Source organism: Labeo rohita, chromosome 25, assembly GCF_022985175.1.
Source record: "Labeo rohita strain BAU-BD-2019 chromosome 25, IGBB_LRoh.1.0, whole genome shotgun sequence".
NCBI lineage: Eukaryota > Metazoa > Chordata > Actinopteri > Cypriniformes > Cyprinidae > Labeo > Labeo rohita.
The window spans coordinates 15615051-15636856 of record NC_066893.1 but is presented as its reverse complement, the minus strand read 5'-3'; the positions used below and the strand labels follow the sequence as shown (position 1 = coordinate 15636856).

Genomic DNA, 21806 nt, shown 5'->3' with positions numbered 1-21806 from the left:
GTCTCTTCTCTTCCATATCATTCTTCACCGTACGTTCACGACAGTACCACAACTGATGTCAAATGGACTATTTTAGCAATTTTCTTACTACCAATCTGAGTCTTGAACGTGGTAGTTGCGTTGCTGTCTATGCAGGCTCAGAAAGCTCTTGGATTTCATCAAAAATATCCTAATTTGTGTTCTGAAGATGAACAAAGGTCTTGAAGGTTTGGAACGACATGAGGGTGAGTAATTAATGACAGAATTGTCATTTCAGTTTTCATATGCACATAGATAACAGGTTAAATAAATACCTGATCTTTGTCTTATCTTACCAGTGAGAAACTGTCTATATCAGATGCATGATGGTATGCACATTTTGCAGTGTTGACGTGTCATTTCCGTGGCTAATCAAGACCTATTAGAGTGTCTGGTTGCCATAGCTACCATGCTTCCAGCAATCATCATTACATGCCCTCACTGTAAAATGTACATCTTGCTTCAGTGCTTCTAGCATTATGCAACTTCACATTTTCCACACCTGTGCGTCGATTGGCAAAGAACCAGATATTTTCTTTCGCAACCTTGATGCAACGGGTTTTAACTTGGACAACTGCCTCTTCAAATCAAACCCATCCACCCACTCTTTCTCACACAAGCACAGTCTCACAGCCCTGTCAAAGCCAATCCATCTAGCCGTCGTCATGTGGCAGGCTCTCACCTTGAAGCGAGCTGGAGCGTGGTGATTGACGGCCTGCAGCGCTGCAGGTTTTTTGACCTCTTAAGTGGTGATACCACAGACACTCCATCTTCTAGCATGGGTTAAAGTGTTGTAGGGTAATGCACAAAGCTGGAGATCCTGAACATGGGGGATGACGGGCCTTTGTCGCCATAGGCTGTTTGGTTTTGTGATGACACCTTTTACCCTTCTTTTAGCCTCTTGGCTCATATTCAGGAGGGGTTGATATCCCCCCCCAAGTGACCTACCTGACCAGGGCTCTACGCTTTCTTTTCTTTTTAGGAGTACCTTCTAATCATTCAAAAAATCTGATCAAAAATTTGCCTTTCCATTACGAGGTGATATTTGACTAAAATTTTGAATACAGATATATTAAATGATTTAAATAACTGAAAAGATACTTTAAAAATGAAACTATATCTGCCAGTAGGTGGTGGCAAGTCACTGATTTAATCACTGAATCATATCATTCCTTTGATTTGTTCGAAGGGCTGATTCGTTCAGGAATAAAGCAAGTGACTCTTTATGAATGGAATATAGAATCATTGACTCACTAGATTTGTGTAAAAGTGCACGTTCATTCATAAACGAAACACCGCTGTGTTTGAATGGAGATGCGCAGCGGCTCAGTTGTGACTTGTTTGACTATTTTTCATGACAAAATAGAGCAAAATCAGGCAATAATGTTATAGTGAGAATGTAAGTCACTTAATATTATATTTTTGTTTATTTAACTGTTGTATTAAATCAATATCTCATTTACAAACTCCCTTAAAAACCATTAAAAGCTGTCACTCATCTTAGTTCATTGCGGTCTCACAAAGTTCCATTATGATCAAGGAAGCTCTCTACACTGCACAATGAATCTTTTATTTACACTCTACACTTTGTTTATGAAAGTATTTATGAGATATGTCTGTCATGCGTTACTCAACGTTGCAAAAACGCGTAGAAACCTTTGAAGCTGATTGGGTCAGTCACACATGGTGCTCCTAAATATTTTTTCATATGCGACTGAAGTGGTCACACTGTAGAGCCCTGCGACACCCACATGTGTGTAACTGACAAGGTTGTTCTTCTCCAGGAGAAAGAGTTGAAGCAGAAGCTACTGAATCCACCCAAGGAAGACAACACCCATCGTCACACTGAACAAAATGGCAGCAAAGAGAATGGGGTAGGCTTTTTTAAACGTGTGTCAGCACTTTCTTGTTTATCCATGTGATGTAAGCTATGGTTTATTTGATGTATTTGTGTGAAGCAGATACGAGCCGCAACTGAAGTGGACAAGCAGAGGGAGGAGGACCTGGAAAGACAAGTCCTGTTAGCTGAACAACGGAAAGAAGAAGAAAGACTGCTTCAGGAGGAACGGGAGAGAGAGGAACAGGAACGAGTCAAAGCTGTCGAGGGTGAGTCACACTCCAGGTAACTGGCGACCAAAGTTTCCCCAGAAGCGTGATCAAACCCACACTGACGCTAGAGCACATTCTGTGGTCTTGTCTCAACATGGCGGTTTTGAAGTCAGCATGCTTTTAACCCAAGGCTGCTTTAATCATACAAAGAGCTGAGCTAGGGGAAACGATCAACCTCACTCCTCGTGAGAATCATCCAGCTCTGATATCCCCTGTCAGCGGGTTAATTAACTCTTGATTGTGCTGCTGCTGATGGGCCTATCCACATTAATGTATTATGGATGAAGATCGGGCCTGCAGTTCTCTCCAGTGGTTTCTTCCTCGAGCTCGTTTAATCCTCCCAGCAGGGTGTGTCAGTCAGGGCCTTTAATGTCAGCACATAAAGCACTTCTCTCCTTTATCTTGCCTGTGCCCTTTGATCAAATGTGCCTTCTAAAGCTGCCTGATGAATTGCTCTTATTACTACTTGATTTCGTTTGCAAACTTTTCATCACCTTGGCCCAGGCAGATGTGGGCAGGTAACAAGTGCACTATTAATGGTAATAAAAAGTGTAAAGTGCTTTATTACTCTGTCATTCGCTGATGTGTTTTTTTTTTTTTTTTTTTTTTTTTTTTATGTTGTTCAGAGCGTGCACGTAGAAGGAGGCAGCGAGAGGAGAAGGCCTGGTTGCTCTCTCAAGGAAAAGAACTTCCTCCTGAGCTGTTGAATTTGGAGACTCACTCACCTAGTCGCCGAACACGTCGCACCAAAGAGTTGTAAGGACTTTGTTTGAACTCTCAAACTCAGTATTAGCACACATTTGATGTTCACTTTACTTTGTGGTTTGGTTGTTGCTATTCGTTACTCATTTTTCTTTCTGTATTGCAGTTATGACATAGATGATGATTACACTGCTCTCTACAAAGGTATGATTGGACAATGTTGTTTGCATTGAGGTCAAACCACAGTGTTTGTTTCCTCATTTAATATTTACAGTGAAGTAGAAGTTCCACTGAAATTATGTAAAATTGCTTTCTCTTCAGTGTTGGAGGCTCTTAAAGCTCACAAAGATGCCTGGCCTTTCATGGAGCCTGTTGATGAGTCTTATGCCCCCAACTATCATGAAATTATACAGGTGGGTATACCAGCTGTTTTATAAAGAAATTAGTTTGAGCTTAAGAATAATTCAATATTTAATCTCCTAAAATGTTTTGTCAGACTCCAATGGACCTGTCCACCATTGAGAGAAAGCTGAATGATGGGGAGTACGTTGCTAAGGATGAGTTTGTGGCCGATGTAAAGCTTATGTTTGAGAACTGTCTGGAATATAATGGAGAAGAGAGTGGTAAATATGATTTAATGCTGTTTTGTTGCCAAGTTCAAGCAGAAGTGAAACTGTAAAAATAATGTGTAGCAGTGTTTAAAAATTGATGAGCGAAGCAAGTCATACAAGTAGTGGAAGTATGTGGAGAGGCCCTGACATTGATTAATAGAGAGTGATTGAGCTGTCCTCCAGTGCACCAGGTCCTGCAGTGCCACAGAGACATTCCAGCCCCGCAGCTCCCCTCCCTGGAGCCATCCATCCATCAGAATGCACTCCCCTGGGGGTGGCGGGGTCAGAGGTCAACTGTGGTTCTGTGACCTGGTTGGTGTGCTTGCTGTGCATGGGGAGATGAGATTGTGTGAGAGTGTGTGCGCTTGTGTTTACCTGTCTGTATCTCCTCAGAATACACAATAATGGCTGAGTCCTTGGAACGCTGCTTTAGCCGGGCCCTGCTGAAGCACTTCCCCGCTGAGGATGGAGACACGGATGAAGAGTTTCACGTGAGCAGTGAGGACCGGGACCGCAAGGATAAGAATAAAGGCAAAAGTCACAAGCGGTCAGGTCCTGAGAGCTTGATCAGAGCCACTGAGCAAGCTCAAAAACGCAAAACGTCCAATAGTGGGAAGGGAAATAATCAGCAGCAACAAGACAGACCCATATCTGCTTTACAACACCCTCCCCCACACTACACCAATGGTCCCCCACATCCTCATAACATCCACCCAGGACAGCAACAGCCTGGCATGATACATCCTGCTCAACAGGTTAGACTACACTCTACACCATGGGTGCCCAACCCTGTTTCTGGAGATCTACCTTCCTGCAGAGTTTAGTTCCGACCCTGATCAAACGCCTGTCTGTAATTATCAAGTGCTCCTTCAGATCCTAATTAGTTGGTTCTGTGTTTGATCAGGGTTGGAGCTGATCTCTGCAGGAAGGTAGATCTCCAGGAACAGGGTTGAGCACCCCTCCTCTACACAATAAAATTTGTTTATTGTTGACAGCTGAAACAACTGTTTTTTTTTTTTTTTTTTTTTGCTTATAGTTTCAACAACATGCAGGTCCTTTGGGACCAAGAATGTATGCTCAACGTATGATGATTGACCCTCGGTATCCATATCATGGACAGAGACCCCTCATGTCCAGGCCACCGATGGAACATGGAACTCAGCATGTACCTCACTACAACATGCAGGTATGTTGAGTTCTTTATCCAGCAGCATTAGTTTTGATCACTCAATTTGTTAACTTAACTCTTGAGGGTTGTTCATAATGGTTTCCTTTATTTTTTTTTAAGCAGGGTTCCCACATGAATGGTCCACATCTAGGTCCTAGATACCCAGTTGGACCTGATGGCCAACCACTTCAACCTCCACATCAGCAACATTCTTATCCTGGTCCTACTCATGGTCCTTCTCTTGGCCCAAGGCCAATGGCCCTTCAGCCTGGAGGCCCCTGTGCACCTCCACCTGAAGGCAACATGTACCCTTCACGGCAGCATCCAGAAGGGCAGTCCATGCAGTCTGTGGGGAACCAGTACCCCAGGCCAGGTGTCCCAATGCATAATTCCTATCCTCCTTATGGCCCCCATAGCATGAACATGGCCAGGATGTGGCCACCCATGAACCATCAGGGGCAGCCAACACCTGCTGGGCCAATGATGCAAGAACAGAGTGCCACTAGCCAGCATCCGTATAATCACAATATGATCCGTCCTCCACACAGTACTGGTTATGCAATGACGAATGGTCAATATAGAATGCCTGCTGTCAGCTCTCAAAGTCCCATTGGCCAAAGACCACCAGGGGCCCCTCAGGTCTCAAGGCCACATTTGGCTTCCATGCTTGATAGTCCAGAGATGATTGCCCTCCAGCAGCTCTCGGCCTCATCGTCTCATCGTGTTGAGAACTTTCAGCCTGCCCCACAAAGTGGTGGTAATTGTTTAGCTTCTGCTGCACTGTCTTCTCCTGAAAACCAGCTCATCAGGCCTTCTATATCCCCCAAAGGTAAGAGTCGTATTCCTTGACGTATTTTGTCATTACACAATTGCTTTCAATAAAAATGAGATTGCATGTGTGTACCTGCATGATTTAAGCGCATTTAACACCATTGTATATCCTGACAGGTTCAAGTCCAAAATCTGGTGATAAACAGACAACTGGAGAAAATGCTCCCACAGAAGCTGACAGCCATTCTCATCCCAATCCAACAGAAAAATCTGAGCAACCTTCTCTAGGGAAAGCTCCGCCATCTGTGTCCAATCCAAGCATGGAAGTTCCTAGTCAGAATGAAGACAAACATAGACTGTCAAATCTAGAGAAAATTCACAACGGTGACCACCCAAATTCTCAAACCCAGCCAGGTCCCCCACAGCAAAAATCTGTGGATGACTCTTTATTACCCCTAAATGGTCCTCAGCCAATGCCCCATAAAACCCCAGATGAAATTTCCCAGTATCCCTCTCAACAAATCCATAAACATGTTCCCTCACAGTTTATTCAGAATGGTTCTCAACGGCAGCCTCAGAATGTCCCTTCACATATTCTGCAGAATCTTCCTCAACAGATGCCACAAAATGCATCTCACCAGTATCCTCAGAACAGCTCACAGCAGATACCACACAACGGATCAGTCAGAGGGCCACAGGCAGGACCTCTTCATGGAATGCCACAAGTTCCATCTCAGGGGGGGCAGCCTGGTGTTCATCAACCTGCAACTCTCAGCTCTCTACCTCCTAGCCACCCTGTATCACATCCACTTGCTCAACCCTCTCCAGCTGATCAGGGAGACCAAAGGCCTTGTGAGCCTACCAGTAGGAAGGTGGCAGGTGGGAATACACCTTCCCAAGATGGCAGCAACGCAAACATGAGAACTGATTGTGCCAGTGGGTACAAACCACAGCCCTTCAGTCCAGAGTCACAAACTCAGCTTGGAAGGCAGGAGCCAGCACCCCTTCACAATCAGGCTCCTCCAATACAATCTCAGGGTCCAGAATGTAACACTGTGACCCAGTATGGTGCAACTGAGCCAGCACCTCAACACTTTGGCCCACCACAGATGGGTAGAGCGTTACACCCACAAAATCACCAGCCTTACCCCAACCAGGGACCACCATCACAGGGAAGTAATCCTCATCACTATCCTGCTTATCATCAACAAGGAGTTCCATACCAGTATCGCATGACCACACAGCATCCTCAAGGTCAGTCCAGCATGTATCCTCAGTTCCAGCAGCAGCAGTTTTATCAGCACCCCCGTCATGGCAGACCTGGATTTCCATCTGAGGAGTGGCCTAGACCTCCATACCACCCTCAGCATCCAATGATGCCCAATTCCTACCCATCACCATCCGGTGGAAGTTTTAATGGCAGGCACAAGGACAATACCATGTCTCCACATGGCTCGGATGGATCTGTTGGGAGCTTAATGTCACCTAGTCCTTTACCCGATGGGTCCCATAGCAGTGCTTTGGAAAACAGAGAGGATGGCAGCCCTGCCAAGCAGGCAAGAACTGAGGAGCCTTCTGAACGGTCCGAGAGCCCAAAGGAGATCTTGGACTTGGACAGCCACAATGCTACAGCCAGACATCGTACTTCAGCTCAACCGCATCCCAGTTTCCCGTATGGGCATCGAGGCATGCATCCCAGCATGCAACAGAGTGGTGGTCCTCCACCTCATATGGTGGCAGGTGGGCCATATTCTGGCCAGCAGTTTCCCAGCGGACATTTTCCACCACAGCATCCTCATCCACATTTGATGGAAGCTTTACAGAGGCCCCAGCACCTGCCTTTCTCTCCAGGCCAAACTCGCATGGCTATGTACAGGCATCCAAATGTTGCAGGGCACTTCCAGGGAATGATGGTTCCTCAAAGAGCTGTGGTTGCAGAACACTTACTTCGCACTGGGTAAAAGATCTCATTTATCTCTCAGATCTTTTGATACAGGGGTACCCAAACTCGGTCTTGGAGTGCCAATGTCCTGCAGAGTTTAGCTCCAGCTTGCCTCAACACAGCTACCTGTGCTGGATTAGCTGGTTCAGGTGTGTCTAATTAGGGTTGGAGCTAAACTCTGCAGGACTCCAGGACCGAGTTTGGGCACCTCTGTTTTGATACAGTTGATTTGGATCCAGAAGTTCGATCCATTTACACATTCATCTGCATTTGTCTATATAATGTTTTCACATCAATTTTCCCTACCTTTAGTAACCCTTTTTCTTGTCTGACAGGCACCAGATGTTGGGTGCAGCATCTCCCAATGTCCCAGGTAATAAACAAGGAGTATGAAAAGTAGGATTTCATTGGAAACTTAAAAAAAAATTCCTGAAAAGTCCTGATCCTCTACTACCCACCTAGAAAACTTTTTTGAGACACTGATAACCCATCCTCATCTGGACCAGGCACTCCTTTTCAGTGAGGATGGAAAGGAACAACTCGGAGTACCGATAGGTGGGATCATTGACCAAGGAATACCTGTGAATCTTCAATCCTGTTTATTGCTCAAATGCTGTTTGAACTCCATAATACTGGTCTGCAGCTTCTCTTCTCAGCTTGGAATGTCTATTTGGCCTCAGTCCCAACAAAGAAACATCTCCAGTCTCCTTTGCATGGGCTGTTACTTAGGAAGTAAAGAAATTGAATTTTTTTTAGTCCATGAGAAGAGCAAGATGTGACAGTTTGTGTTCTGTTCAAAGTTAAACTCAGGTGTAGTAAAGAAGGTACTGAGACTACTGGAGCTTTTTCCAAGCTCTGTGGACAAACTAGTCTTGGTTGCCTTTGTGTACTTGTTGAATGTTCAGTGAAAGATTTTAGAAATAGTAGCAAGTCAACTTATGGAATAAAAGATGGATCTTCTGCTCCACTGGGAAACACCACACCTGGAATGTTTTAATGAGATGATGTTCATCTCAACTAAAACACAGTTTCCACTTGATTTCTGATGATGTGCATTTTTCTAATGCCACTTAAATTTGAAGATTGTCTTTGATTTTCTTAGACTGCCAGAGATCTTGGCTGCTTTATTTGTTATGCACTAGGAATAGTCTTTCATACTGGAATTAGTGGCCTTGGACATAACTTAGACGTGTGCTCCTTTGTATGGGACTAAATTCTAACTTTTCACTTAAGTTGTTTCTATTTCTGATGTGTTGTCTTGTTCCTTATTGATGTGTCCTGCTAGTGTATGTGTGCACAGAATGAATCCGATGCTGAGGTAGCCATTTTTCACCGCTACTAGTAATCCATGGCTTTTGGGATTCCTTGAAGGCTGGTTTGTTGTCACCTGATTTCAATCATCACTGGCCATCAATCTTAAAATGATTTTCATATATTGGAATGTACATTGAATTTTTGTCGCAATTGACAACCGGCTGGAGTCGCAATACTAAAAACGCATTAGATGATACAGTATATATCAGCCTTAAAATGGACTTGTAGAAGTACCACTGTAGCTCCTTTTATCAAATGGGAGAAATGTCGACGTGCTCATATTCTACATGAATGCTTTCTCTTTTAATTCAGCGTACTGAATGTGTCCTCAGGGTGTAGTGGTTTTAATACGGGTATTGTCAATAGAATATTCATTGAAAAAATTGCAATGAAATGTCACTGGAACTGTGATTAACTTCAATTCATCTGTGATCTTCAGTACAGACACAGGAACCAGGCAAGCAGTACTTGGGGTTAATGGTGTTTGTCTCACTGTTCTTTGAATTAGTATAATGTTTTAAATGATTTTTTTGTTCATTTTAATTGCTCCTACTATTGTTGTCCTGCACTAAATGAATTACTTTGAGTATCTGCTTGTTTTTTTTTTTTATATAAATGTATCTTCTTGGTCTGTCTGAATTACTAATTTACTCAGCTCTTGTCGACAAACCATTAAAAAGAAACAGCAATTTGTGAGAATATGGGAGCAAGAATATCTACCTCATAATGACAGAATGTGGCACATTCTCCATTCCCTTCATAGACCCATAAGGAGATCTTTTTTTTTTGTCACTTGTTTATACACTTAAATATTCTTTTTAATGATTTACAACTTGATCCGTACATCAACACTATATATAGCCTTAATATGTTCACTTGCAGAGCCGAACGGTAATTAATAATTCATCAGTGCCAAGTTTGAACAGGATTAAAACATCTGCATTCCACTCTTTGAATGTTGGCGTTTACAACCATAAGTGAAATGAAGGCAGCATCCTAGGTTCAGATTTGTGCCCTCATTTTGTGGAATCCACACACTGAAGTGGAAAAGAGGTTGTACACCTTGTACGAAGGATGTGACCGATTTTTTTTATTTTTTTTGGTGGTACACAGAGATCATTTGTCCGGTGATGGCGTAAATGTCGGACAGTAATATTTTAGTATTTTGTGGACGTGTGAATTGTTTATATGTATTTTATGAACTAGGGATCTGGAAATACTAGCAGCTGTGAGATGACATGGACATTGTTCACCATTTTGTACCTGTCTTTGCTCATAAGTGAAAATGCATCACTTTAGCAGTCTGTCAGAGGACTGTCCTACTCCACTGTTAATATGTAAAGGGATGATTTAGTTGTAACGGACTTTAAGAATGTGTGGATTTTGCTGTGTACAGATGTTTTTATTTTATTTTCTTTCACTTGCTGGTGGGTAATGGGTAACAGATCTGTATCTCTTGAAATCCACCCTTCAACATCTCTGCTGTCATCTATTCTGTCTGTACTAGTTAAGAAACTAGTTGGTTAAATGTGAATCATATTTATTTGCTCTTATGTTTTGTAAATTTTTGTCTTTTTTAATATAAATGTGTTCTCATGTTTGTTTCGAAACGGTTCACTTTACCTCAGTAGCGAAGATGGCATCCAAAACGACACCTGTAACTTTCATATGTGAAGTTTACAAGTTCTTACCTGACTGACAAATTATTTTGGAAATGGACCGAAGTATTTTCTATACTGTACATTTCTTAGAATAAATTACGTTTCATTAGATTTTGCTTGTCAACTGTTCTGTTCATTTACCCTCATAATACTTTGCACTACTAAAGGTGACGACAGTGACGTTTTACTTTGATTATATAATATGGCGTTTACATACTCCAAAGTACTTTAAGAATACAGCGGTAAATGCCCGCAAAAATATAATAACTCTTTAATTGTTCTAATGACTTGGTACTAAGATTATATTTTGATACTCGTTAACAAACATGGTACGTATACTGTATTACAGATGACTTGCTTGTACTAGTGTACTCACAGAAAGTCTCAAAGATTTCAGTCAGGGTCAAAACGCCTGAGAAACCTCACTGGAGATGGTAATAGTGAAAGATATCGCATTCATAGTCATCACTCGTCGCCTAATGGAGTTTTAAACTTTAAAAAACAAGACTGAAATTAGTTTAACATATGAGATAGCTTGTTGAATACGCTGACTAGTCTTTGTCCTCAGTATGTCTTTTGTCCACGCGCACTGGCGCACAACGGAGCCAATGAGCTTCGAGGAATTACGTGACGTCACTTTCTGTTGTGGAAGTGAGAAGAGTGGTGGAAGTCGTCGAGCTCGGTTAAATACAGTAACTAGCATCTCTATTACCGGTGTCATTGTAGAGGTACGGCGTGCTTAATTACCAAGTAAGACCTGTTCTGATTCGCTGTGTTTTATTTGGGCTTTATTCAGGTAACCGTTAGTGATGTGATTGTGGGGAAAAACTCTTTAGTGGATAATCAAGTCCTTTCGCAGGTAAATCGATCGAAATTCGAAAGGCATGTCAGGACGTTTATGAACTATGTAAGTATTATAAAGAAAACATGGGACAACAGCTAGACGGGCTAAATCATGACCGATAATAGGTAGAGTAACGTTACTGCTCGACAGACCGCTGTGTCATGTGGCTTGTTTACAAGTAATTGGGTCTGGAACAGATGGTCGCATTGTTTTAGCAGGATTGATAGATTTCATTTATATATATCATATGTGTTAGTTTATATTTTGCTCATAGAAGTTAACAGTTTCCAACAGCTGACAGCTGATGGTTGAAAGTGGTGGTTGAAGGTTGAAACTGGTTTCAAGGTAAATCAGTTGTTGAGAGAGTTAAAAAAGAAGTTAAAAAAAAGAAGTGCAAGCAGTGGGCAAATCCCCTTTTTATGCAGTTTCAATACTGCTAGCACACACAAAATTAACAGCTGACTAAGTTGTTCTAATACCTGTTTTTCTTTATATGTGTTTGTGTGTGTGTTCATGTGTGTTTTAAAACATAAAAATTGAATATGTTAATTCAATCGAAACAATTATGTTTCGATTGATTACACTCCTAAGAAAAAGTTTTTGTTCTGTGTAGGAGTGGACCACTTTGTGGTGGCCGCCATGTTAAGATAACATGACTAGCTATACACTAATCACTTTATTTTAATTAACACATTTTACAGATGAACCATTGGTGTGACAAATGGTTTTTTTTTTTTTTTTTTTTAATTAATTAATCTCACAATTCTGACTTTTTCTCAAAACTGCGATTTAGCATTCTGAGATATATCTGAGATTATGAGATCTGACTTTATAACACAAAATTGCGAGTTATTAAGTGAGAATTGAGAATTGTGAGATTTTTTTTTTCCTCCTCGGATTTGGACTTTGCAATTTTATGTTTATATCATGCAAAAGAAAAAAAATTGCAAGTTTATATCTCAGAATTCTGACGGAATATTGCAATTCTGATTTTATAACTCGCAATTATGAGTTTGTCAGAATTGTGAGTTTATATCTCTCAGTTCTGAGGAAAAAAGTCAGAATTGCGAGATATAAACTCAAAATTGCGAGAAAAAAGTTGAGTTTAAATTCCACAATTTTGACTTTATATCTCGTAATTCTGACTTAATTTCTCTGAATTAAAGATTTATATATATATATACAAGTTTATGCAATTCTAAAAAGTCAGAACTGCAAATTCAATTGCAAGAAAAAAAGTCAGAATTGCTTATTTAAATAGCACAATTTAGACTTTATATTTCGCAATTCTGATTTCACTTCTCAGAATTGCAAGTTTATGCAATTCTAAGAAAAAGTCAGAATTGTGAGGTCATAACTCAGTCCTGAGGAAAAAAGTCAGAATTGCGAGATATAAACTCAAAATTGCGAGAAAAAAAGTCTGAGTTTAAATCCCACAATTTTGACTTTATATCTCGCAATTCTGACTTAATTTCTCTGAATGAAAGGTTTATATACAAGTTTATGCAATTCTAAAAAGTCAGAACTGTGAATTCTGAGGAAAAAAGTCAGAACTGCAAGATATGAACTCACAATTGCAAGAAAAATGTCAGCATTGCAAGGTTAAATACCACAATTTAGACCTTATATTTCGCAATTCTGACCACTTCTCAGAATTGCAAGTTTATATATATACAAGTTTATGCAATTCTGTGAAAAAAGTCAGAATTGCGAGTTTATATCTCACAATTCTGACTTTATAACTCGCAATTACAGATTTTCATCTCACAGTTCTGAGAGAAAAGTCAGAATTTTGAGATGTAAACTCGCAATTGCAAGAAAAAAGTTGTAAACCTTTTTTAATTTTTTTATTCAGTGGCAGAAACAGGCTTCCACAGCAAAAAATGTGCTTCTACTAACTTTAATTTTATTTAAATTTAACAAATTATAATCAACTGACACGAATGGCCACAGTAACTGAAAACATTTACTTCACTTTCACTGCATCACCTGTTAGTATTAAATACAATATTATTATATTAGTCACTGAAGCATAAACAAAAAATCGTTCATATTTTTAAATAACTAGCTACTTGTTTATTACTTTTCATCCATAGCACAAAGATCTGTGGTTGAATAACATCACAGCCATGCATGCAGTGACAATAAGAGACCTTATGCGGATATGGATGCTGTTTCTGTGGTGTGCATCATGTAACTGCGGACCAGATCCTAGGAAGCGAGAGGCTCTGATAAGTTTGGAGGCGTCTAGACGGACAGGAGGCAACATAACACTGAACGAGAGAGAGAAACTGCTTGATGGAAAGCTTCAGAAACTGAAAGAGCATGATATGACATCAGGACAGTTCCCACCGTCCATGCATTTCTTCAAGGCGAAGCGTCTCATCGATCAAAGTCCTGTCTTTAGTTTGCTTCAGAAGATGCCTAAAGGTGCAGTTATGCTTTATTTAATATATATACAAACAGTTTCTTAAGCAGCAAATCAGCATATTAGAATGATTTCTGAAGGATCGTGTGACAATGAAGACTTGAGTAATGCAATAAATTAAACTAAATTGTAGAGATAACTTTCAAAAACATGAATAACTTTTGAACGGTAGTATATATGAAGAGTTGAGATGCAAAACCAGCTAAATCCATCTGACGTCTTTCTTTAAAAAATGCATTTTTATCAGGCTCAGATGTATAGGTTTCTATGTAAATACCGGTGCTTCTGATTGGGCTGAGGCTGGTGTTTTAGCGAGTTTGAAGAAAAAGTATTTGATGGACGTATAATATGTGTTGAGAGCATTCACTCAGTATCATTATCTCATTTTTGACCGAGATGGCTTTTAGCTGGTTTTGCATCTGAATTCTTCATATGCGTTTAGAAATTACAAACAATTTAAACTCCACCTAGTCTTAACTATAATCATTTATCTGATCTATTGTCCAGGTGCGGCCCTGCACGTTCATGACTTTGCTATGGTGGGTGTGGATTGGCTGGTGAAGAACGTGACCTACAGAGACAACTGCTACGTGTGCTTCACAGATGAGCAGACCGTGAGGTTTATCTTCTCTTTTGCACAACCCGCACCTCGTCTGTACTGCTCCTCATGGATTCTGCTCAAATCCCTCAGGGAGAAGATTAAAAACAGCACTGAACTGGACAACAGGTATATCCTGAAAAAAAACCTACAGTGAATCTGAGACAGTTGGTGAGGGATGTTTGTCTCACTCATTTTCATTTGCTTCCACAGTTTCATTCGAAATCTCACACTCTTTACCGAGGACCCAGACAGAGCCTATCCTACCCAAGGTATTGTGTGGAAAAGATTTGAGCAGGCTTTCTTAGTGGCCTACGGGCTGGTCACGTATGCACCTGTGTTCAAAGACTACCTCTATGAAGGTCTCAGACAGTTTTATGAGGACAACATCATGTATGTGGAAATCAGAGCGCTGCTGCCAGCGGTATGGATGAATTTCGATCCTAATTTAATTGTGTGTGCTGTAAATAAATACTAATATGTGCTCATTTTCATTGTAATTTCAAGACGTATGAACTTGATGGCAGACTAAATAATAAGGACTGGAGTATGAGGGCCTGCGAGGACATTGTGAAAAGATTTACAGCAGACTACCCAGACTTTTTAGGAGCTCGGGTGATTTTTACCGTCCACAGGTGAGAGAAACATTGTAAATGACCAGACATCAAATATCATTACTGCATCTTCAGTGTCACATGATCCTTAAGAAATCATTCTAATATGCTGATTTACTTCTTAAGAAGCATTTCTTATTATTATCATTTTTGAAAACAGTTGTTCTGCTTAATATTTTTGTAGAAACCTTGATATACACTACCAGTCAAAAGTTTTTTAACAGTAAGGCTTTTTTTTTTTTTTTTTTTTTTTTTAAGAAGTCTCTTCTGTTCTGAAAAAGCAGTAATTTTGTGAAATATTTTTACTATTTAAAATAACTGATTTCTATTTGAATATATTAAAATGTAATTAAAAAAAAAAATGGAAAATAATTATTTTATTTAGCAAGGATGCTTTAAATTGATCAAAAGATGATAAAGACATTCATAATGTTACTAAAGTTTTCTATTTCAGATAAATGCTGTTCTTCTGAACTTTCTATTCATCAAAGAAACCTGAAAAAATTCTACTCAGCTGTTTTCAACATAATAATAGATGTTTTTTTGAGCAAATCAGAATATTAGAATGATTTCTGAAAGATCATGTGACTGGAGTAATGATGCTAAAAATTCAGCTTTGAAATTACAGGAATAAATTACATTTTAAAATATTTTTAAATAGAAAACAGTTATTTTAAATAGTAAAAATATTTCACAGTTTTACTATTTTTCCTGTACTTTGGATCAAATAAATTCAGGCTTGGTGAGCAGAAGAGACTTCTTTAAAAAACATTAAAAATCTTACTGTCCAAAAACTTTTGACTGGTAGTGTATTTTTTCAGGATTCTTTGGTGAATAGAAAGTGCAAAAAGAACACTGTTTATGAAATTTCATTTCTTGTTGCTCTTAGGGGTATAAATGCAACCGAGGCAGTGAAGACAGTAGAGGAAGCAATGTTGTTACACAAAAACTTCCCAGAAATCATGGCAGGCTTTGACTTTGTGAGTATATGATGAGCATATTGCTGAAACACACAATTTGTGAATAAACTTTGAAGGAAACATTTGCTTTTATAACTCCAGGTAGGACAAGAGGACCTTGGAAGACCTCTGTGGTACTTCAAGGACGCTTTGAGTCTACCTGAAGACAGGGGTGTTAACCTGCCCTACTTTTTTCACGCAGGAGAGACAGGTTTCTTTTGACATCTTGGTTCTTTCATCTAGTACAAAGCAGTGTAACTCAAAGTCGTCCTTTAGGCTCAAAAAGATTGAGTGCTTGTTCTTTTTTACGGTTGCTATAGTAACATCTGGTAACTTCATTCGCTTTTCCCACACAGATTTACAGGGAACAGATGTCGATCAGAACCTCATGGATGCTCTTCTATTCAACACCACACGTATAGGTCACGGCTTTGCTTTGGCACGTCATCCTATAGTTAAGGAGATGTCTAGAAAGATGGATGTACCAATTGAAGTCTGTCCAATCTCAAATCAGGTATATCACCAAATATAGAATACATATTTTCAGCTTTCCACTGTTTTTTTTTTTTTTTTTTTTTTTTCAGTCTTTGCTATATTTATGTTTCATTGTCTGAATAGCCACTTTGAAAACACTCGTTTTAAAGGGATAGTTCACCCAAAAATTAATTACTCACCCTCATGTCATTCCAAACACGTAAGACCTTTATTCATCTTAAGAACACAAAAATTTACAGTTTAACGCAGATTATTACGTAATTTATAAACTTTTGGATGAAAAGTAGGTTATTACACTTAATCAAATCGTGATATAGACTGGTATCTGTAAATATTAAGCCACAACAAGACTATTTAAATATAAATCCGGCATATTCTTGATGTCTCCCGGTCTGAATGAATGAATGATTGGCACAGATGTGCGGTTTCGTTTACTACACGCATACTGAAGCACGCAGTGATTTCAGCGTCTGTCATCTTACTAAATGAGGACATGTTGTGCCAAACCTGTATGACCTTCGTTCATCTTCAGAACACAAATTAAGATATTTTTGATGAAATCCAAGAGGTTTTCGAGAGCTTTTTCGAAGAGAAGAAATTGTTAAAGTCCTTATTTTTGTTTTCTTTGCACACGAAAAGCATTCTCATAGCTTTGTAACATTACAGTCGAACCACTGATGTCACATGGACTATTTTATCGATGTCCTTACTACCTTTCTGGGTCTTGAACATGTCAGTTGCATTGCTGTCTATGTAGGGCCCTATAAAATCAGTTTTATTTTTTTCCGTTTTCATTTTTCTGGACCCCTTTTAAATGGTTAAATTAATTTTTATTAATCAAACAGCATGTCTAATTAATTAAAATCATGAAACTTATACAATTTAACAACTTTTATTTACTCTTACAATAGCCTTATGAAATGTTTTTTCCCCTTCTGAAATTCTCTGTTGTGAAGGCATATAAAGGTATAAAACCTTGATTTCATTTATCTTTTAATTAATGAAAATTAAACACATTTTGTTTTTGTTTTGGCAAATAAAGGGGATTTATTATTAAAATTAAAACATGGAAGAAATATTGTGTAATTATTTCTTTAAAAATAAAGTTTGAATATTTTTATTTATTACTTTTGTCTTCAAGTTAACCGAACTTTGATTTTGACGGGTTGCCGTGAATTCCTTCAAACTTCTGTGTGTACATAAAATGACGCTAGTTTTACCCAAATTAAACAGTAAAATGCTCATGAAGTGACTCTCAGAGCAGTTCTAGAGATGTTTCTGAATTTATGTCCTCATTTAGTAAGACGACAGACGCTGAAATCATTGGGTGCTTAAGTACGTGTGTAGTAAACAAAACTTTCAATTCATTCATTCAGACCGAGAGACACCAAGTACATGCCGGATTTACATTTTAATAGTCTTTATGCGGCTTAATATTTACAGATACTAGTTAAAGTGATTTGTGATAGTGATAGTGATTTGAGTTAAAGGAGAAGTCCACTTCCAGAACAACAATTCACAAATAATTTACTCACCCCCTTGTCATCCAAGATGTTCATGTCTTTCTGTCTTCAGTCGTAAAGAAATTATGGTTTTTGAGGAAAGCATTTTCAGGATTTTTCTTCATATAGTGGACTTCAATTGTGCCCCCGAATTTGAACTTCCAAAATGTAGCTTCAAAGGGCTCTAAATGATCCCAGCCGAGAAAGAAGGGTCTTATCTAGCAAAACGATCGGAAAATAAAAATGTGTATACTTTTTAAGCACAAAAGCTCGTGTAGTACAGGTTCGGTGATGCGCGTTCACGACGCTATTTACTATTGAATCGTGTCGAAAGGTCACACCGAACGTACGCAGAACTACAGACCCAGTGTTTACAAAGCGAACGCGCAAAGACTAAGAAAGTGCAAGTAAGTCAAACGCTGTTTACAGTTCCTTAATTTTAGCGAAATCAGCGTCACATGACAGCTCCATAAGTATGGGATTATTTTTGTGCCAATAAGAATGAACGTAACTTTATAAAACTGAACGTAACTTTCCAAGAAACGATCAAAAATATGCCACTGCAAAAGAAGAAAAACACAATGAAAATGAAAAAATGAACTCAGTCGCACGAATTTAACATGCTCTTCAAATATGCTTCATTCTTTGTTAATGATTTTCAAAGAATCGTTTTCGCGAATCATGGATTCTGAATGCGTTGCCACAGCTTTCGCTTACGCTTCGCAAATTTTCGTTTGCTGTTTTGGCACAAACCTCTCGTGGGGGTGGGCTTAACAGCGATCTACTCTGATTGGACAGTTGCTCTCTGACCTGGAAGCACGGACGGTGACGTCAGTGGCGCAATACGTCGTGCTTTGTTTATAGAAACTATCAGAACTGTTGCACACTGTACATGAATAAAACTTTTATCGATGTTATTGATTAACGTTACTTTAGCAACACGAACTTCAAGCTGCCCTGAGGGACAAGCTGAGGTGGAAGATGATGCCACTCCGTGTCTCTCCTGGGAGCTCATCTTTAGAAACTAAGAGACGACCGTAGGTGAAATACTAATAACATTAATACTTAATATAAACAAAGCACGACGTATTGCACACCGCAACAACTTTCCAATATGCGCGCCACTGACGTCACCGTCCGTGCTTCCAGGTCAGAGAGCAACTGTCCATCAAAAGCTCATTAGCCAATCAGAGTAGATCGTTGTTAAGCCCGCCCCCACGAGAGGTTTGTGCCAAAACAGCAAACGAAAATTTGCGAAGCGTAAGCGAAAGCTGTGGCAACGCATTCAGAATCCATGATTCGCGAAAACGATTCTTTGAAAATCATTAACAAAGAATGAAGCATATTTGAAGAGCATGTTAAATTCGTGCGACTGAGTTCATTTTTTCATTTTCATTGTGTTTTTCTTCTTTTGCAGTGGCATATTTTTGATCGTTTCTTGGAAAGTTACGTTCAGTTTTATAAAGTTACGTTCATTCTTATTGGCACAAAAATAATCCCATACATAAGATGAACGAACGACTCGAAAAACCAGAAGACTCGAAACAGGTGAACTAATTCCAATACAGAACCTAATAGTATGTTGCGCATGCGCGACTGAACGAATCACTCCCCGAGACGACTCTTTCTTCGCGAGTCACATTAAAGATTCGTTCAAAATGAATGAATCGTTCAAGAAAGACCCGTGGACGCACATCAGAGAGCCTGTGCTACGCAAGCTTTTGTGCTTAAAAAGTATACAAATTTTTATTTTTTAAAAAAAATGACAGATCATTTCGCTAGATAAGACCCTTCTTCCTCGGCTGAAATCGTTTAGAGCCCTTTGAAGCTGCATTTAAACTACATTTTGGAAGTTCAAAATCAGGGCGATAAAGTCCATTATATGAAGAAAAATTCTGAAATGTTTTCCTCAAAAACCACAATTTCTTTACGACTGAAGACAGAAAGACATGAACATCTTGGATGACAAGGGGGGGGGGGTTAATTATTTGTAAATTGTTGTTCTGGAAGTGGACTTCTCCTTTGAGTGTAATAACCTACTTTTGATTCATTCATCCAAAAGTTGATAAATTACGTTATAATCCGCGTTAAACTGTAAATTCCGTTTTTATGACTGGATTTCGCGTTTTCCGCATAACGGAAATCATAGGGCCCTATGCAGGGTCAGAAAGATCTCGGATTTCATAAAAAATATATTTTTGTGTTCTTAAGATGAATGAAGGTCTTACGTGTTTGGAATGACGTGAGGGTAAGTAATTAATGACAGAATTTTCATTTTTTTCAACTTTGTCAGGTGTTGAATCTGGTCTCAGACTTGCGGGATCACCCAGCGGCGGTTCTGATGGCTGAGGGTCATCCTGTAGTGATCAGCTCGGATGATCCAGCTCTCTTTGGGGCCACTGCCCTTTCACACGATTTCTACGAAGCCTTCATGGGCTTTGGAGGAATGAGCTTTAATTTAGGCACATTGAAAGAGCTGGTCGTAAACTCCCTCAGGTAACGGATATCTACAAATTTGTGAGGTTTTTTTTTAGACTTTGCTGTTTATTTTTAACTTGTTTGTCCTCTCGCTCTTGCTTTCTAGGTACAGCTCATTGCCAAGTCAAAGAAAGAAAATGGCTATTGAGGCTTTGCTGGTAAAATGGGACAAGTTTGTCCTGGAAAGTTTACTCTAGACTACTTCAAACAGGTAGTTTCTAAATCAGGACATTTTAAAACGCTGCACTAAGGGCATTGTTTACATGTTTTCCCCATTTGTTTGTCATATTGGTGAACATGCTGGGGTGTGAATACTGCAGTTTGTGGTGTTACTTGATGTGAGGAACTGAATGTATTATCTTGAACTGGCCTGTGCTGCCATCTGGTGCAGAACTGGTACTACTATTGGTATCTGTACTTCCATTGAAACAAAATGGAGGACTGTAATGCTTGAACCTTCAGGCTGATAACAACAGCTTTGTGTGCAATTTTGTGAAGCAAGTTTTTAGATTTTTATGATGGCAAAGTGACACAACCAAGGAAAGACCACTTCAGGACACCTGATAAACTAGAAAAACTGTGATGTACAATGATAGTTAATTGTGTTTTATTTGAAAAAGTAGTTATTAAAGGAATAGTTAGCCAAAAAAGAACATTTTCATTTTCATTTACTCACCTTCAGGCCATTCAAGATGCAAATAAGTTTATTTCTTCTTCTACATCTTGCCCACCAGTGGATCCTCTGCATTGAATGGGTGCCATCAGAATGAGAGTCCAGACAGCTGATAAAAACGCCACAATAATCCACATGACTCCAGGGAAGCAAAAAGTTGCATCTTTGCATCTTTCATTTATAATTTATAATATTGCTATTTCCAGTGAAAATATCTCGTTTGAATCAGGAGAGAAATGTGCACAGATTAAGCACTGTTTAATAGCGAAAGAATCCTAAACAGTTCTAAACAAATATGTTGGTGGATTTTAGGTGAGAGAACAACAGGACTTTTTTACTGGAGGAAGCATTATTATGGATTATGTATTTTGGCCAAAAACGCAGGTGTAAAGTTAAATTCTTTAACCCCTTAGCATTCCTTCAAAATTTGCCTAAAATTCCTAAAACTTAGTGCTAGTGAAACGCTAACAGGTTACTGATGAATTTGTTTTTTAGAAACACAGCTTTTAGCCTCACAAGATGATGGACTACTCATGTTGTAGATTACTCTGATGTTTTCATCAGATGTTTGGACTCTCATTCTGACGGCACCCATTCACTGCAGAGGATCCATTGGTGAGCAAGTGATTTAATGCTAAATCTGTCCAAATCTGCTCCAATGAAAAAACAAACTCATCTAAATTTTTAGCATATTTTCATTTTTGGGTGAGCTATTCCTTTAAAGTTTTTTTAAAGTACATTTTTACTTTAACAACCTTGGCAGGCTGATTTTAGTGACCTGATTTCAGTTGTTTATGAAAATACAACTCCATATGAAATTTGCCATCTTTACTGCCCTATTAAAAATTGCACAACTTTCCAAGTGGAGTCCCTTCTCTATTTAAAGCCAAGGTGTTGACTGTAAAATGATACGGTGTAT

At 39.2% G+C, this 21806-nt stretch overlaps 2 protein-coding genes across 7 annotated transcripts in view; both read left to right on the top strand.

The window, feature by feature from the left end:
* The window catches only part of LOC127156823 (chromatin remodeling regulator CECR2), a 35663-nt gene extending 25256 nt beyond the window's left edge, over nt 1-10407 (top strand). Inside the window, exons 8-18 of one of the 4 annotated variants that reach the window (XM_051099910.1) lie at nt 1803-1892; nt 1980-2124; nt 2754-2883; nt 2996-3033; nt 3151-3242; nt 3326-3452; nt 3834-4195; nt 4477-4626; nt 4732-5437; nt 5557-7336; nt 7657-10407. In XM_051099910.1, coding sequence (XP_050955867.1) covers nt 1803-1892; nt 1980-2124; nt 2754-2883; nt 2996-3033; nt 3151-3242; nt 3326-3452; nt 3834-4195; nt 4477-4626; nt 4732-5437; nt 5557-7336; nt 7657-7714 — 3678 coding nt within the window. In that variant the 3' untranslated portion in view covers nt 7715-10407. Of the gene's footprint in view, nt 1-1802; nt 1893-1976; nt 2125-2753; nt 2884-2995; nt 3034-3150; nt 3243-3325; nt 3453-3833; nt 4196-4476; nt 4627-4728; nt 5438-5556; nt 7337-7656 lie in introns of all 4 variants that reach the window. The other 3 variants (XM_051099908.1, XM_051099909.1, XM_051099907.1) reach the window with 3 other exon arrangements.
* Nucleotides 10408-10915: 508 nt separating this feature from the next.
* ada2a (adenosine deaminase 2a) lies at nt 10916-21745 on the top strand. 3 transcript variants are annotated; one of them, XM_051099918.1, is made up of 10 exons: nt 10916-11024; nt 13237-13570; nt 14076-14295; nt 14380-14590; nt 14674-14801; nt 15670-15760; nt 15842-15950; nt 16096-16253; nt 20030-20232; nt 20321-21745. In XM_051099918.1, the coding sequence occupies exons 2-10, from the start codon at nt 13270-13272 to the stop codon at nt 20409-20411; spliced, it is 1512 nt and encodes a 503-aa protein (XP_050955875.1). In that variant the 5' UTR covers nt 10916-11024; nt 13237-13269; the 3' UTR covers nt 20412-21745. The 3 variants fall into 3 exon arrangements, with proteins under 3 accessions (XP_050955875.1, XP_050955874.1, XP_050955873.1); XM_051099917.1 differs by having other exon boundaries at nt 10948-11046; XM_051099916.1 differs by lacking the exon at nt 10916-11024 and adding an exon at nt 11055-11203.
* The last annotated feature ends 61 nt before the right edge of the window (nt 21746-21806 follow it).